The following is a 17,383-nucleotide window of genomic DNA, read 5'->3' as shown; positions in this document are numbered from 1 at the left end:
ATGAGCGAGGTCTGGCAGAGAGGTAAAGGGGAACCCAGCATTTAAAGGCAAAGTTTTTAATCATTAAGAAAGGCCCTAAGTGAGAAGGAAATTGAGAACTTGTAAGAGACCTCTTCTTACTTTTGACTTGGGCTTAGTTCAAGCCAATGACCCAGGGTACAGGATTTCACCCTACTGCCAATTCCACAACATTCCTCTCCAGAAACTTCCACAGGCTGGTAAACTTCCAGTAGTAAACACTGAGGTCTAGTTCCTCAGAATTTATGGAAGAGCCAGTTACACCACTTTGGAAGGAAAAAGGAGAGCTTGCAAAGATTAATTATATTTAATTTGCTACCACAAAATTCTTATTTTCCCTTTATAAAGTACTAGAAGAATGAGAACAATCTCCCAATTTTTGTTGTTCCAAGTTGATAAAGGAGTAATTTGTCCCAATGGGGAGAGCTTACTCATTCTATTTTGTGTGTATACTGGAAAATTAACATGTATTTGACTCCAAAGAAAAATGAACAAAGCAATATCCTACTCTAAAAAAAGAAAGTGTAAATATGTTCCAAATAGTCAAACAAGCTAAATAAACATACTGCATAGAAACTGCAAAAATAATTGCTATTTGAAATAAAAACCTTTCATGTGTTTTTCTTAGCTCTAAGACCCATGAGAGTACCTCGGTCTTCTTGTCTTGCCAAATTTAAATCCTGTTTTGAAGTCAGAAGATGATGAGGGGGTGGGGGGCAGGTGTGAAAAGACTATTAGGGTTGGATGAGGATTAGAAGGACTAGCCACAGAAGTTTGTTGGAATTAAGAGGAATGAGGAAGGGAATATACATGACTCCAAATTTTAAAAACAATTATACATTGATAAAAAGAAAAGTCCCATTGAAGATCAGTGTAGGAGCAAGTAAGTACTTATAAAACTAGCAAAGGACAGATGAGACAATTCTGCAATGAAGATCAAATGATCCACTCAAGATGAGGTCACATCGCAGTATATTTACAAAAATATACTTAAAATAATGTGACATCATTGACACAACACCATGCACATGTATTTGGTTAAAGGCAGCTTTTATTATTTTTACAGTCATTATTATTATAATCTTATCATCATGACTGGGCTTTGTCTGAAAATTTAGGTGCAGGGTTGAGTTAGAAGCGGAAGTCTCACGAACGGGTTGCGAAAGTAAACATTTTGGCCAATCAAGTTGCGACCACTGAATGTGGTGTAATCGTGAGGGTGTGCATCAATAATCCATTCAACTAGTACTGAGATAGGTGAGATCTATGGGATGTACCCAGAGGTCAGTGTGGAACATGAATACTTCTGGTAATACAAAAAAGCAGTCATCAATTGTGGAACATTATGCTAATGCACTATCGCCCTTGTCTTCTTCAGAAGAAAGTCTAAACTACATTGCACAGCATCACAAATAACCTTCCATAGTCTGGTCCCTTTTTGCTCCTAGAGCCATAGTTTTATTATTCTTCCCTGGTCACCTCATACCAGCTCCTCCTGACCAACTAAACCACTTTATCATCCAAATATCAACAACAGCAACAGCAAAAATAACAATATATAGTAGTAATAACAGCAATCTTTTAAAGCACTTACTATGTGCCTGGAGCTGTTGTAACAGCTTTGCATATATTAACTCATTTAATTTTCACAACAATCTTATGAGAGATATAGTATTTTAATCCCCATTTTATCAATGAGGAAACAGGCACAGAGAGGTTAAGTCACTTTTCCAAAGTCACACAGATAGTGTCAATAATCATACGCTTCTGTGTTTCTCATGCTCTAATCCTTATACTTGAATGTCCTTTTTTCCCCTTTACCTGGTTAACTCCACCTTCAAACCTCAGCTAGGACACCACTTTGCGAAGCAAAGCTCTTCAGAACATCTCTCTCCTTCTCCCCTCCTCTGCCTCAATCTGAGTTAGGCATTTCTCTTACCAACCATGATTTAGAGAAGGGCTGAGCCATTTCTTCTAGAGGGAGCCATGTCCCACAAGGTATCTCTATAAAGAATATTCCCACATGAACTGGGCTACAACCCACCAAAAGGTGACTGTCCAAGAGCACGGGCCCCTCAGCCAGGCCTGCTGGGGAACATCTTCCCTCACTTAGTAGGACAAGGACCCACCCTCCTGAATGAGGGGAGTGACCAAGGACACAAACTTTTGTTGTCTAGCTCTTCAGACCGTTCAACAAATAATTGGAATTCTACCCATCTACCTTGTAAGGAAAATATTTAATAAGAGGCCACACTCTCATTGGACACTTGCCTTGGATCTTTTTTCCAAAATTAAAGTTTCTAAATATTTCCTAATAGAATTTTAAAGCTTAAACTCAGCTTCTAATTATTATTTTTCTTAATTATGGCTATGAATTTTACTGCTCAAAACCACTGTTAACTAAATATTTACTACACTATGTCTTCAATGTATAGCTTTAAAAAAAAAAAACTATTTCTTCATGTATTAATTCAATGATTTATTAAGTACCTATTAAATGCCAAGCACTATGCCAGATACCGGTGATACAGACAAAAATGACACGGGCTTACATTCAAGGACTTATTCTTATAGGGAAAGGGTGCCAATCCTATTATGGTCACATACTAGATGTGATTCAGTGGGCAAGGAAAATGCTTTTTATTTTTGATAATACACCCATATCTAACACTTAGTACAATACACGATTATGTTTATGAATATATTTTAGAGGTAATAACTAATGTTTTTCCTTAGAAAAAATTTCCAATCTCTTTAATTCATAACAAATTCATATTATTCTTTTGTAGTAGCTAAGAGGGAAAAAAAATCAGCCAGAATAGTCATCATATATTTTAACCCTAGCAAAGGATGTACAATTGAAATAGGTCACACTTATTTATTGATTTGACAGTAGCTGCTTGAAGATCAAAGATTATCTTTCTAATGTGTGCAAAGTCATCACCCTCAGCCACTTAGAAAATTTCATTCTCAGACTCAGTGTTTTGTTAAAAGATCAGGGGGCTGAGGAATGTGTTAACTGCTAGGATGGATTATACAATGCCAAGATACATTTGGAGGAAGTCAGTGACTTCCATCAATCAAATGTGTATCCTGAAAGGTTCTTGGATGATTGCAACCCTGGTGCTGTTCAGGATCTACATCGAATGCCAACACTCAGGTTGAGTCAGGCCATATACCTGACCAGTCACTCCGAAGCTATACAACATAAAGGGAGTGAATTCTAGGGGCGAAATGTTTAGCACAGAAGGGATTTGGAAGATATTATCACTACAAAAGAAACATATGCCCTTTGAAGTCTAAAGGAAGGGACTGACCTGGCAAATACAAGTACAGTATCAAGAACCTAAATCCTTGTGAAGTTGTACCAAGACCAAAATAAATATTAACCTGATGTTTAGCTGGAATCCACTCACATTTTCCAAACTGGATGCAATGATAAAAAGTCCAAAGACTCATAACTTGTCTAGCCACTAAACTAAACTGCAGCATAAGAAAAAATTATCCAAAACCTCAGCAAACAGAGAAGCTGAGTGGAATAATGAATGTTTTAATCCAGCCAAGAGTTCATACTTTATTTCTAAGCAGCAACTCCAACTTTCTTGATGGATGGGAAATTTAATGCGCTAAGATACAGCAAAAGGTATGAGTTGGTACTCAATAGAATTCATTCAGGCAATGCATTTTTTTTATATTTTAAAAGGGCCATCAAGGATAGACTTTCAAGCATGCAGCTTTTTACTATACTCTAAAGGCAACCCATTGAGGTATTTAAAGAAGGGAGTCCCAAAGGACTAATCAACATTTATTAAAGCAACAAAAACATTATAGGGAATAAAAATGGCAAAATGGCCCCTGGAACAGGCTAGAAGGAGGTCAGCACAAGTTTTGAAGGAGCAAATTTAGTGGCGATCATGGTTGAAACTGAAGTTTGGAGGAAAGAAGCAGAAGATAAACAGGGTAAGCAGAAGATAAACAGGGTAGGGATGGGGCAGCAAGGTCAAGGGTAGGCATTTTTGTTTTCTTTTGTTTTCAATGAATTGGAGGGAAGGGGAAATTGGGCATATAGAGAAATAGAGACAGATGATGCCAAATGTGAGGATTCACATGGGATGGCTGCCCATGGGCAGCCTCCAGGTGGACAGGAAGCAACCCTACACTCTACATTTTCATGTTCCCCTCCCCAAGTAGGACACACCTGATTGTTTCCCCTACTATACATTTAACATTTCCCATATAGTGCTAAGGGAAACAATTAGAACAATACATTTTTTTTTAAGACAGGGTTATATTTTAACTCTTTATCCACTGAGGCCAGGGTCATATAGTTTACTTCCTTTGTAATTTTACTTCCCTTAATACAGTACCTTGCATGGAGTTAAAAATATATTGATAAGGAATGTGATAAACAAAATTCCTCTCACCATCAAAAATGGTTGTATTACTATGTTTTTTTTTTAGGGAAAAACAACAAAAGAAGTCCTTAATTACACTGTCTTAAGTTTCTGACAAAAAAAGAAACCTACCTCTATTGCTAATGTGAATTATCTATTTTCTCTTAAGTCAACTTAGCTAATGAACCAGAAAGAATTGTTTTAATATTTCAAGAGTCTATAACACTATTAAATAGGATAATTTTCCAACTATAATCAATGTGGTTATTTTGTGTTCATGAACTAAACCATTTTTCTGAAGATTGTTTAAAACTCCCAAAACCCCAAATATACAGTATTATGGTCTTTCTTTAACCTTTACAAATTCAAAAATTAAACTCATCCATTCTTCATGGAAAATTTACATAAAAGCTTACATAAGTTTAATAGGAATGTTAATTTTTCAAATCATAAAGGAACTGATAATTATTTCATTCTCTCCAAATATATTTTATTTAACTACAATATTTCTAAAATCTTGCATAGAGAAATTTTATTTTTTATCTTGCTCTTTAAAATCATAGTTCCCTTCTTTCTAAAAGTATGTAAAGTGCTATTTTCTCTCTGGCAATCATGCTACTTATGCAACGAATGAATCTGGACTTTACTATAGATTTCGAGATGAGATTCATTTCCTTCAACAAGCTAATAAAGTTCTCCCCTGGAATACAGATTTTCTTTCCTATTATTTTGTCTTTGCATTAGAAATGGGAATCCTTAGTCAGTAGAGTATACAAAATGCAAATCTGGGTTGCCAAACTTTCAAGTTGTTTGGTTTGCCCTTAAAATTTTTTTGCTTATTCTTTTGAGCTATCGTTATTCCTAGGAAAGAAGCATCATCTTCAGGCCTCTATTTTTTTTTTCATTTTATCTCTGACTAGATAAAAATCTTGTTTCTCAGCATCAATTGTTTCTACAATTTGGATGATTCTTCCTTATGTTATTTGCACTCATAAGTGTGAAGGTATCACTAACCCAGTGCCAATTATCATGTGAGACTGTACCATAACCTCTTTCAACTTTGTTTAAATGACAAAATGACTCCTCGTTACCCAATGAGTTTCTACCTGCTCCTCCTCCTGCATATGCAGCTCTGTCACTGGTACCACCACCGTTTCACTCAGATGCCTAAGTCACTAAGGCAGAAATATCAGTCATCTCTGACTCCCCTCTCAAATCAGGTCAACTGGCCATTGCTTCTGGTTGATTTTCTCTCTCAAATGTGTGTTCTCCACCAAGCTCACTGTTTCTGACACAATTCCGGCTCTCATCTGGATGACCAAACTACACTTCCTTTCTCCAAGAAAAAGAGCAGGGGCTTTGGAGCCACACAATCTGGGTTTGAATTCCAGTTTCTCCACCTGTTCACTGAGCGTATGAGGCCAGTTATTTTAACTTATTTTGTGCCTACTTCCTCTTCTACAAAATGGGATAATAATACCTACTCCTAGGTATACTGTGAGGATTTAGTGGACCAACGCACTCCAAGCATTTAGCACAATGCCTGGTATACAGTATGACCTTGATAAATGTTGGTCCTGTACCCCCAAGTTCATTCCAAAGTACTACAAAGCAAACTCCCTAAAATTAAAATTTGATTATTTCACTCCCAAAATGACATCATCTAAAAAATAAAAATACCCACTAGGATGGCTATGATTAAACAAAATGGTAAATAACAAGTGTTGGTCAGGATACGGAGAAATTGCAACCCTTGTCCTTCGCTGGTGGGAATGTAAAATGATGCATCCACTGTGAAAAACCACTGATAGCTCCTCAGAAAGTCAGACATGGAATTACCATACAATCCAGCAATCCCACTCCTTGGTATATACCGAACTGAATAGAAAGTAGGGACTAAAACAGATACTGGTACCCCAATGTTCATAGCAGCATTATTCACAATATCCAAAGGGTGGAAACAACCCAAATGTCCACTGACAGTTGAATGGGTAGACAAAATGTAGTATATCCATATAATGGAACACTATTCCGCCATAAAAAGGAATGAAGTTCTGATACATGCTACAACATGGAAGAACATTGAAGACATCATGTTGAATGAAATAAGCCAGACACAAAAGGACAGATATTGTTCAATTTCACTTATATTAAATATCTAGAATATATAAATTTACTGATTCAGAAAAGAGATTAGAGGTAATGAGGGGCTAGCAGGGAGGGGAAATTGGGAGTTATTGCTTAATGTGTGCAGAGTTTCTGTTTGGGGTGATGAAAAGTTTTGGTAATGGATGGCGATGATGGTAGCAGAACATTGTCAATGTAATTAATGCTACCAAATTGTATAGTTAAAATGGTTAAAGTGACAAAATTTACATCATATATGTTACCACAATAAAATTTTTAAAAACCCACACAATCAAGTATAGGCCCATCTTTCCAGCCTCATTGCATGTCATTCCCTAACAAGTATCTTTCTTTCTGCCACTGGGGTGAAACTGGCTGCTGACACATTTGTTGATTCAGCTGCCTGGAATGCAGCCTGGTCCTCTGCTTGCACGGTAAACTACCCCAACAAAGTTTCTGCTTCAATTTGAAGCCTTCCACGACAGTGGTTTAATGATGAAACATGATGTGGTGGTGGTAGATGGGGGATGGAGGGAAGTCAATGTGATGTGTTTTTAATCCTCTCCCCCTTTCTGCTGTCCCCCTGGTGCTAGACTGACAAAGACTAGCATCCTAGTGGCACTTCCATTTGTTCCCTTATGCCCCCTCTTCACTATGCCCCTGTCCCAACATTAGGACCTTTGTTCATATTCCCTCCCATAATGACCTATACCATCCTTGGTTGTCTCATAGCACTTTCTAGAAATATTTACTCTTATATATTTCACTGGAACCAACCATCCACTGCCCGCCGCCTGTCCAAATGTTCCCACCAGGCCCTCCGTATCTCACATTCCATGGTGAACTCATTTGCCTCCATCCTCAACCTTTTCTCGACCTCACGCCCCAGTGGAATCGCAGCTCTCCATCTTCTCAAGTAGACGCTGCTCATTATCGCCTAGTGTTGCAGGATTGTGAGCGGGTCAGCTTCCTAGCTGCTCTCCAGGGCTGTTTGAGACCATTACTCTTCAGCCCTGCAGTAAAAAGTCCTGCTCCTTTTTAAGCTCAGGCCGTCTGGCTGTACCATTCTTTCCCTCCTTTGATCATTCCCCCTATGGAGACTTTAGAACTAGGATCACTGTTGTTTTTCTAGCTCAGCCTTGCCATCATCCTGGACATTCAAAGCTAGCACCTTGAGCTTTTATTTCTGTGACTTCCTCAACTCCAATGAACTGCACCGTAACTCCACTGCAGCTTCACACATAACTACACCCTGGGCTTTTTTTTTTTTTTTTAAATAATGGTTTGGAGCTATTCCAGTTGTGAGATGCTAAATCCAAACATCCCACTTTCTAACAATAATCTCCCATTTTACAAATTCTCTTCCCCAGTTTACTTACATCATACCTGTTCTTTGATCTTAAAGGAACTTCCAGTCCCTTGCTTACTTTGCTTTTATTTCCTTTCTGCTCCAGCTTAGAATTCACGGCCTATAATATTAAACACTCTCTTATCCATATCTCCCTATCACAAGTTCTAACACTCTCTGGTAGATCTCCTACCCCAGTTCCTTTGAACTGTTCCCTTCATCTGTGTCCATATTTGGGTCACTGATCTCTCCTGGAAGAAGTTAGCTCTAAAGATTGATACCGCTAAAACATTCTGGTCTTCAGCTGGGACTCCACACTGCACCTTGACCATTTTGCCCACAGTCCTTTCCGTGCTTCTTTAATCAGCTGATTTCTGTTCTCTTCTGTGAGCAGCTGAAACCTGCTCCCTTAACTACCTCCACCTCCTACTCAGCATATTATTTTATTACCTACCTCACTGAGAAAACAAAAGCCTTATAGGAGAGTTCTCGTGGCTTTCATTCAACAAACCTACACACCTACATATACTTGTTCCCATTGTCTCTTGCTCCTTAATTACAGCAGAAGAGATGGCATTCCTCCATTTTACATTCACGCTTTTGCCCCTGCTATGGATCTCATCCCTCCTACATTTTCAGGGCCCTTTCTCTACCTTACACTTACACGTTTTCCACTCTCCTTCTGTACTGGCTCCTCCACAACAACAACATCCTCAAGAGTCTCTGTAATCTTATAAAAATTAGATGAACAAAAAGAAAAATGAGAAAAAGAAAAAACTCTCTTAACCCCACATTTCCTCTCTTCACAGATAAAATTCTTGATTTTTTTTTGTGATTCCTCACTTTCCACTCACTCTTTTACCCATTGTAATTGGTGTCACACCCTCCACACACACCAATGACACTGCATATGCCATGGCACCTGAAACTTCCTAGTTGCTGAACACAATGAACATATTTCAGTTCTGATGTTGCTTCTGAGGTATTTAGTGCTGTTGAGCCTCTTTCCTCTTTTTTTTTTTAAATTACAGAAAATTTCAAAGCTATTCAAAAGTAGAATAATAGCCATCATTTGGCTTCAATAATTGTCATCTATATCATTATTCATCTATATCCACAAACTCTCCCCTCCAAACCCATTATTTCAAAGCAAATCCCTGACATCATATTATTTCTTCTGTAAATAACTCAGTATGCATTTCTGAAAGGTATTTTAAAGCATTTAAAATGATCACATTATCATTACAACACCTGAAAATTAATCAATTCATAAATATCATCAAATGTCCAGTCAGTACCCCCTTAAATTTTTTAAACAGATCATTTATTTGAACCAGTACCTACATAAGATCTATTGTTTGAGATCAGTTAAAATGTCTCAAGTTTTTTTGTTTTGTTTTGACTTACAGTTTCCACCTCCACCTCTTTTTTCCCTTGAAAACAATTTTTTTTGTTGTTGCTGCAGGAAACAGACAAGTTGTCCCGTAAGTTTCCCCACAGTCTGGATTTTGCTGATTGCACCCCGAGGTGATTTAACGTTTTGCATCTGCAGCTCCTATTGCATCTAAATACAGGGCTCCTCCCTGAGCAGACCGTCCCACCGGTGTTCTCCATTACAGTGGATGCTTCCACAAATCACCAGTTTCCCCTTTCAGAAATGGATGTTCTCTCCTAAGGACTCCCTTCCTCACCTTCCTTGTAGAAAATCCATCACCAATTTCTTGGTTCCTACCTCTTGAACGGATTTCAAACCCATCTACCCCTCTCCATCCCCAAATTGCGGTCTCAGCCACCATCATTTCTTCTCTGCACTACTGCACTTTCCATCGAGGTGTTCTTTTTCTTCTTGCTCCCAACCATGGTCAGAATTAGCTTTTTAAAAAACAAATATTATAATGCCATTTACCAGCCTAAAAACAAAAAAAAAGCTCTGAGTGCCAAATTACATATTTCCACAAGTGCATATGTATGTATGTAAGTGCTACAAAGCTCTGGAAGACTGACACTAACCTGGTCACAGAGGATGCTGTGAGGAAAACGGGGCTGCTGGGACGGCAAGCGGAGGAGGGGGAGCGGTGGGCAGGGTTAGTGGTGAAGGAGGACGTCACATCACCATTTGAATCTTCTGAATTTTTTACAATTCTAATTCAAGCATTAGTTATACATTTAAAAATAAGTAAAATGAACTAAGAAATTGAGGCTTTACCTCTGGGGCAGATCAGACTCACCGGCAGGTTGTACGAATGCCCAATGCCAGGTCACCTGGAAGAGGTTTCAGGTGCAGCTCTTCGCTAAGCAACCCCCAGGGAATGAACAAAGCCCTCTTCCTCTATCTATCACTGGAGAATTCCAATCAAAATAATCTTACCTTTGTGGTCCACAGTTTGACGGTCCAGTCAAAGGACGATGTGACAAAGAGGTGTGAAAAGTCGATTGGGCCCACTGCCATGTGGCAGTTGATTCCTGTCACTGGTCCCTGATGCCCTTCAAAGACCTCACCAATGCCTGCTTTGCTGCATGAAGACCACAGGGGAACACATTTCAGTGAGCTTTGCAAAACAGTGATTGCTTTAAAAAAAAACAGCTCATCTCTGCATGGCTGCTTCTCTAAAATTTATAAGAACAAACATACACTACCAAAAATGAAAGCACTTTTACAGTTATCTGTAGATTTAAAAAAAAAAAAGCTTGCAAAAATGTTATACTATTTTTGGTGATTAAAAACATTTTAATTATTAAGAAGGAGGCAGGAGTAATAAAGGGGCAACTTAATATTTTAAATCCTCAGAATTTAATACCTTTTCAGGAGTTCCTCAAATCCTATCACTGCTGATTTAGTATGTCGAAGGAACACATATTTACTTAGATTTCAGAAAATTCCATAATTATAAGACAATTCTATTTTTGTGACAATATTTTGCACAGGTCCACTTTAACTCCTTTTGGAGACTTATTGGCTATAAAACTTTACATATCCTTAAAGGAATAATCATTTATGTTTTCAAGGAAATTTCTTGGAAATTTCTTAAGTTGAAATATCTTTTTATTATTTTTTTTTAAAGCAGCATATTTGAGAGATAGTGATACACATTTTAAAAGTCACTCACAGGCAAATTTAACTTATTTAACCAAGCTGGGATACTTCCAGCCCTCTATTATCACATAATAATCTCATGCAATCATATGCAATTAGAAAAATCTTAGAGAACATAACCAAAATACCATATTTTAAAAATCCATGTGTGAGAGGTTATAAATATGACAAATATGTAGGGATTGTGGAATCTAAATATTATGTCACTATGAGTAAAACTGAATTAAGTTATTAAAACATTTGGGCTTCTGGAGCACCAATAAATGTCAATGTGCTGAGCAAAATTTGAAATCACGAGCAAAGTGCTGCAGTGTGTGTTCCATGTAACAGGCACTCAAAAATTATGCCCAGCGAAACTGCTAACAGCAGTTCCACACGTGATCATTTAAATTTGTTCTAATGAACACAAAGAACTGATCTTTGAAGTGGCCCCTGGTGAGATTCCACTTGTTCTTAACAGCATCTGAAAGGGTTTATAGGGTGCCAAATGAGGACCTCATTTCATTTATGGAAGTGGATTTGCACCTTCTCCATGTTAGGTGGAAAGAAGAAATTCCCCCAACCCAGCCTCTGCCCTGTGGCCCTATATGACCCATTTAAAATGACCACAAAGCCAAATCCCAGCTACTATATGACTTTACTAATAACTCTATTTTATATTTCAGATGGATGAGCCAACGTGAAAAGCAAAATTGAGCTCATTGTAGAGAGTCAAGGTGTTTGGCACAGATACTCTTCTTTTGAACCAAAAGTGCATATTTGGATTATGCTTGAAAATGACAATAGCTACAGAACAAAAATGTAGAAACTATTTTTCACATTGGAGCATCTAATAAGTAAAATATTCTGAAAATTATCAATGATCATGCTCTATAGCCTTCACAGATAATTAAGGTCCTAGGTAATACCCAGGATTAAGTGAACCGGCCCTATGCCCTATTAATTCTAATTGCTGTGTAACATGTGACTCCATGTTTCACCCACTATACTTTCTGTGACTTTCGTGTCATTTACAACATTCTACCTGTTGTGCATTTACCTTTCTCACTATCATCTTCTCAATGGATGAAAGGAACCATGTTTAAATGACATCCACATGCCTCATGGCACCTAGCAATGTGCTTGGCTCAAAGTAGGTGTGCAGCAAATATTTGGGTGAATGAATAACTTTATCAGGTCTTTTCATGATTTGATAAAACTTTAATGCCTGGTTTTAGCCAGCTTTTACGAAAAAGGAGTATTGGGCATGGAACTGTGAGGCACAATTTTCATAGTCATCTTCAAATCAACGTAAGCAGGGCAAATATTGCTTGTTTCTATGTACAGAATAGCAGAAGCATCACAATTTGTATGAACGGAAAAAATCACAAAGCTGAACCATGGATAACTTGTTAGTTCTACAAATCACAGAAACACATGAGTATGAAGTTGAAACCATTTGTCGGTCCTCATTAATATAAACAGCCTGGAATGAGTGCAAGAGATGAAAAATCAATTGAACAAGAACTATTAATGTGAAAAAGAAATTAAGTACCAGGGTGAACATAATGAACCTTTCAAAAGATGTGAGGCCACCCGTTAAGTTTTGCAGGCAACTTTACAATCCAGTCCAAATTTTTAGATTCTACTTAATCTTGATAGCTCTGTTTTCCAGGGGGCATTTGCCATCTCTCAATCAAAGCAGACTCTTATCACCTGGAAATTGCATAGTGGCTTGCATGTCTAATATCTTCCAGCCCCTGTGACTGGGAGTGGAGGCCCTAGGCACTGCTCTATACTATTGGATATAGTAATTTACTCATTGCTCAAATGGATTTTTAGTTCTTTACTCAATATGTGCCAGGCACTGGGGAGAGAATCAAAGATGAAAAAGAAAATGTATAAAAGAGAAAATGGCAGATGAATGAATAACTGAAATAAAATGCTATTGTAGAAGCAGATACACGTATAAAATAGCAAACCTCTCTGACAGCCTGCAGCCCCACTCCCCTTATCCTGCTTTAATTTTTTCCATAACACTTATCATCATCTAAAACTAAATATTTACTTATTATTTAACTTTCACCATCAATAAATACATACCCTCCATGTATGACTTCTTTGCTGTGTCCTTAGGATGGTGCCTGGCACCTGGTAGGTCCTTAATAAATACTTCTTTAATGAATGAATGAATAAAAGGAAATACAATTTTCTGGGACCACAAAGGAGGGAATTGGTTTTCCTTACCCAAGAGAGTCACGATAACCTTCCAAGTAGAGTGACCTGAGGTGAGGCACCAAGAGGCCAGGAAGAGAGAGACGCTAGGCCTGGCAGAAAATGGCGAAAGAACAAATGTGCGGAGGCTGCTGGGATAAGCAATGATTGGAGACTGCGATACCTGATAGGTGGCAGCTGGAGTCTGAAGGCACGTGTGGAAGATGAGGCTGGGAAAGGGCAGGTAGTTAAGGGTCTCAGGTGATATGCTACGAAGCTTGGACTTTTTTCCTTAAGGCACTGTGAACCATCAAAGATTTACATACGAGTAATGACCACAGCAGATATACGCTTTAAAACAATGAAGACGGGAAGTTGTGCTTTTTTGCATGTCTTCAGAAACGCCTTTGACATAATGACAGGTGATTATACTTCAGAATGTGATAACAGACCTTCGGAAATGAGGAACATGTCCTCAGAAAGAAAACAGAAAATCACCTTCCATGACGACAAGCTGTGTAGACTGTACCCTCCTCGCTGCCGACCACGAAATTATTGACGTCTCCCATCGGGAAAGCCATTCCGGTAACAGCCACAGGCTTGGACTTATTGTACACCAGCTCCATGCTCTCCTACCAAAACACGGCATGGTTACATTTTCATCTGTCAACTCCTTGCCATGCCAAAGATAGCATGGAAAAATCATTTGGCTAAATTGTCTGTTTGCTTTTCACACAGCGTTACAAAAGACCCCGGCTGTGCCAGAAACCACGCTTTACCGCCCCTGACATTCATGCTTCTGTGTGTCTCTGGTTTCAGGCCGCCTGGATTTCATCAGCATTTGCTGCTGCTTCTTAAGTCAGGCAGAGATGACAGGTGAGAATTCTGAAACTAATGGTGCAGAAACTAAAGATAATACTTTAATGGTAACACTTGTCAGCCCCAGGCTTTAATAAAACACACAATACCCTTCTATTTACAAACATTTTCAAAATCAATTGCTCCTGAGAATACACATGTATTAATATCAGATGCACTAAGCACATTTGTCAAAGCAGTAGTGTGTGTCCTCCATGTACTAAAACCAGAAAGTTGCCACTCTCCGGTCGTAAAAACCAGATTTCAGCAGGGACTAGATTTCAAGAAGGGCAGTCATTGGGTATATAGGCTATCAGCCTACAAGATATCATGCTTAAACAAATCTTTAAAATGCTAAAGGAGAGTACTTATTTTATATAAAATGGTTTTTAAAATTGGGAATTAAAGTGTATTTTAAAAGACATACGGCTGACTTAAGTTTTATGACAATGAAAAGTATTTAGGTATAAGATGTACCTGGGTATTTCTGGCTATTTACATCCAATGACCTTTTGTGCATCTGAAATAGTTAAAAACAAATCATTCCGGAGTATCCCATCATTTTCATTGCTTGAGGGCTCAGTCTTTCTTGTGCAAACAAACAAACGGGGTGATCTCAGCCAAGGGGGTCTATAAATTGAAACCCCACTGCTAACAACGCCTGCAGCACAGACCGCTGGTCATGTGACGTGCCCACGGTCCCACATCCGTCAAATCCACAGCCAGTATCTGGGCTAAAGGAGGGGCGCTATGACAATATACTAAGGAAAACTGGGCAGTCCAACGGTCTGCTCCACTAGGAAACTACGCAGCAGGGAAGGTAAAGTCTCTTGGTCGCCCACGCAGGTGCCCGTGGGCTCCTCCACTCCTCTCTGCTCCCCACGGAAGTCCCGCTGGGAAACTCAGTCTCTGTTTAGAGACAGGAGTCTGTGGGCATGATAAAACGATTAAAAAATGGTCTTATAGCCCCAGAGTGACTGGTTTTAGCCTAGAGAAATATACAGTAAATCAGCAGAATGTGTAATTAAATGTCCCTAAATAGAGGGTCTTTCTTCTGTTTATAATCTCCTTGCTTTTAAAAGAAAACAATACATTGCTGAGAATTTTAACACAAAGCTACCAAATACCTAAACACAACTCCAGACCTGTATAATTTATTAACTCTCTCTCTTTTGCTCTCCCTAAAATTTAAAAAAGAACTCATTCAGTCTTAGTATTCTCTACATCTGTAATTTGTGGAGGTTTAAGGGGGAGACTCTTTAGAGTTCCCACATTTTCTTATGTATTTTGAAACTTTAATTTCTCCTAATATTGTGAGAGACATTCTAAGGTTATTAATCTAGGAAAAGGAAGAGAATGTTAAAATTGAGAATTATCTCCTAGATATCATTTATAATTTTCTTGAAGAGTCCTGACATTTTTGTTAAAGACTATAACAATAAACTCGTGTTTTTTAGTTGGAGGATAGGAAGTCTTTTTTGTCCTCCACAAAGAAATGAGGAAAAAGTGTGTATTTGTGTGTGTGTGTGTGTGTGTGTGTGTGTAGGTATGTGTCTCTGTGTGCATGTATACACATATATTCTGAAAGTTTTATTTAAAGACACCTCCCCAAAAGTTTCCTCCACTTCTCCTTTGTTTCATTTCCAGTACTGTAGTGAGTTGTGGTTGTGGAAACTTTGGAACTTTCTCACTTTTGACTTCTCATTTGTTGAGCAAGGAATGGCAGGAGCCATATTAACAAACATTCCAGAGGGGAAAACAGACAATTTGACAAATTCTTCATACAACCGGTCAGTAGTCTAGGCTACAGATAAAAGCAAGGACTTGGATTTCTTCTTCCCTGGGATACCTTGCCTCCAAGTCAAGTTCCAAGGGGATAGCTCTGCTGAGCTCCAACCTCGTTTGCATTTGTTTAACAATGCTGTAGGATAAGCACAATTCATACCACAGGCAACTTCCATAATTATTATGCTTTAAAATGGATTATTTCATTTTCACTTGAGACTGACCTACATATTAATGTATTACAATTATTACATGATTTGTAGTAAAGGAAATGGGTTTTGGCTTTAAGAGGAGAGTGCTGAAAGCAGGCCCCACTCTTTTCAAGTGCACCCATTGGTTTTAGCTCATATAGGACGTGAGGGTTTGGCTTTTAGGAACTATGTTCCATTAGGAAGGTATCTCTTTTAACCAGGACGCTCTTATATATAGGGGAACACAAACACACCTGTGGAGTTGAGAGCATGTCCAGGCTCCAGGAACACATTTTACCATCAGTGGAGACAGTGATGAGGTTGTGGGCATTCTGGGTTCCAACAACATTTACACAGTACACAGGATGCTGCAAATACATAAACATGGAGGATCAGGCGCAGGAAATGCTTATATTTGAGTGTCAGACACATTACTCTAAAACAAGGATTAAAGAGGGACATAATCCTACAGTAATACAAGCCTCAGGTCATTTAGCACTTTTGATATGAACCTCATTTCTTTCTAAATGCCCTGACAGTAACACGTAGTAGCGGAAATACTTAAAAAGCTTCACCTGGCTCAGTCAGTTGCAAAGCAGTGGGAAAGATGAAAGCTAGAGAAAATGAGGATGGTTGGGGGCAGAACCAGCACAGGGAAGTGAATCTGAATTACTTGAATGAGTCCCCACTGCATAGTTTGGCTTCTAAGCTCAAAAGGAGTGATTAAAAAAGACAATCTTCAAAAGGGAAGAACTGTTGAATTTTGGAAGGAATAAATGTTACTAAGTTTGGAGTTTAATACATACAGTCAACATGCCAAACATTTGTTAACATTATTTACAAAAAAGTGGTTAATATTCATCAGCTTCTTTAATTTGGGGAGAGACACTGGTGGTGGAAATTGGCACAATGTACCTAGTAAGATAAAATTAGGTTCTTTTATGTTATTGCAAAGTCTGGGATAATGACAGATTTATTTATCAAAATATCATTTGGAGTATTATGGAGACTTAGAAAAGGTCAGAATATTAAGAAAAGTCATTTTTACATCCCAGGAATGGTAAGCAAGATGCTCTAGGCTTTTGTCATAATTCTACTAGGTTATTCCACTTGGCAGCATTCTAAATGGTATACTAAAATCATCTGCAGCTGTGCATTAAATACTAAATGGAAGGTTAGCATAAGCAGAACCTAGCAGTAATTTGGGTTAGGTTTCAGGCATCTTAGCCATCAGTGGCCAAACCACAACTTACTTGATGCTTCTCTGTGCAAATGGTTGACACTCTAAGTCTTAGTCTTGATGAGTAACTGTCCATAATACCTAGCCACAACTACAATGAAACAGTCTTTAGTATTGGAAAGTTGATATTATATA

At 38.3% G+C, this 17,383-nt stretch overlaps 1 protein-coding gene across 6 annotated transcripts in view; it reads right to left on the bottom strand.

Annotated features, from left to right (window-relative positions):
• The window catches only part of DYNC1I1 (dynein cytoplasmic 1 intermediate chain 1), a 320,884-nt gene that overhangs the window by 46,819 nt on the left and 256,682 nt on the right, over positions 1–17,383 (bottom strand). For all 6 annotated transcript variants that reach the window (XM_037836734.1, XM_037836737.1, XM_037836735.1 and 3 more), the window contains 3 exons: positions 16,263–16,376; positions 13,673–13,806; positions 10,256–10,400 (listed from right to left, as the gene is read on the bottom strand). In XM_037836734.1, the coding sequence (XP_037692662.1) occupies positions 10,256–10,400; positions 13,673–13,806; positions 16,263–16,376 (393 nt within the window). The remainder of the gene's footprint in view (positions 1–10,255; positions 10,401–13,672; positions 13,807–16,262; positions 16,377–17,383) is intronic.

Source organism: Choloepus didactylus, chromosome 5 (genome assembly GCF_015220235.1).
Source record: "Choloepus didactylus isolate mChoDid1 chromosome 5, mChoDid1.pri, whole genome shotgun sequence".
Lineage (NCBI taxonomy): Eukaryota > Metazoa > Chordata > Mammalia > Pilosa > Megalonychidae > Choloepus > Choloepus didactylus.
The sequence above is the reverse complement of the archived record's forward strand: the minus strand, read 5'-3'. Positions and strand labels throughout refer to the sequence as shown.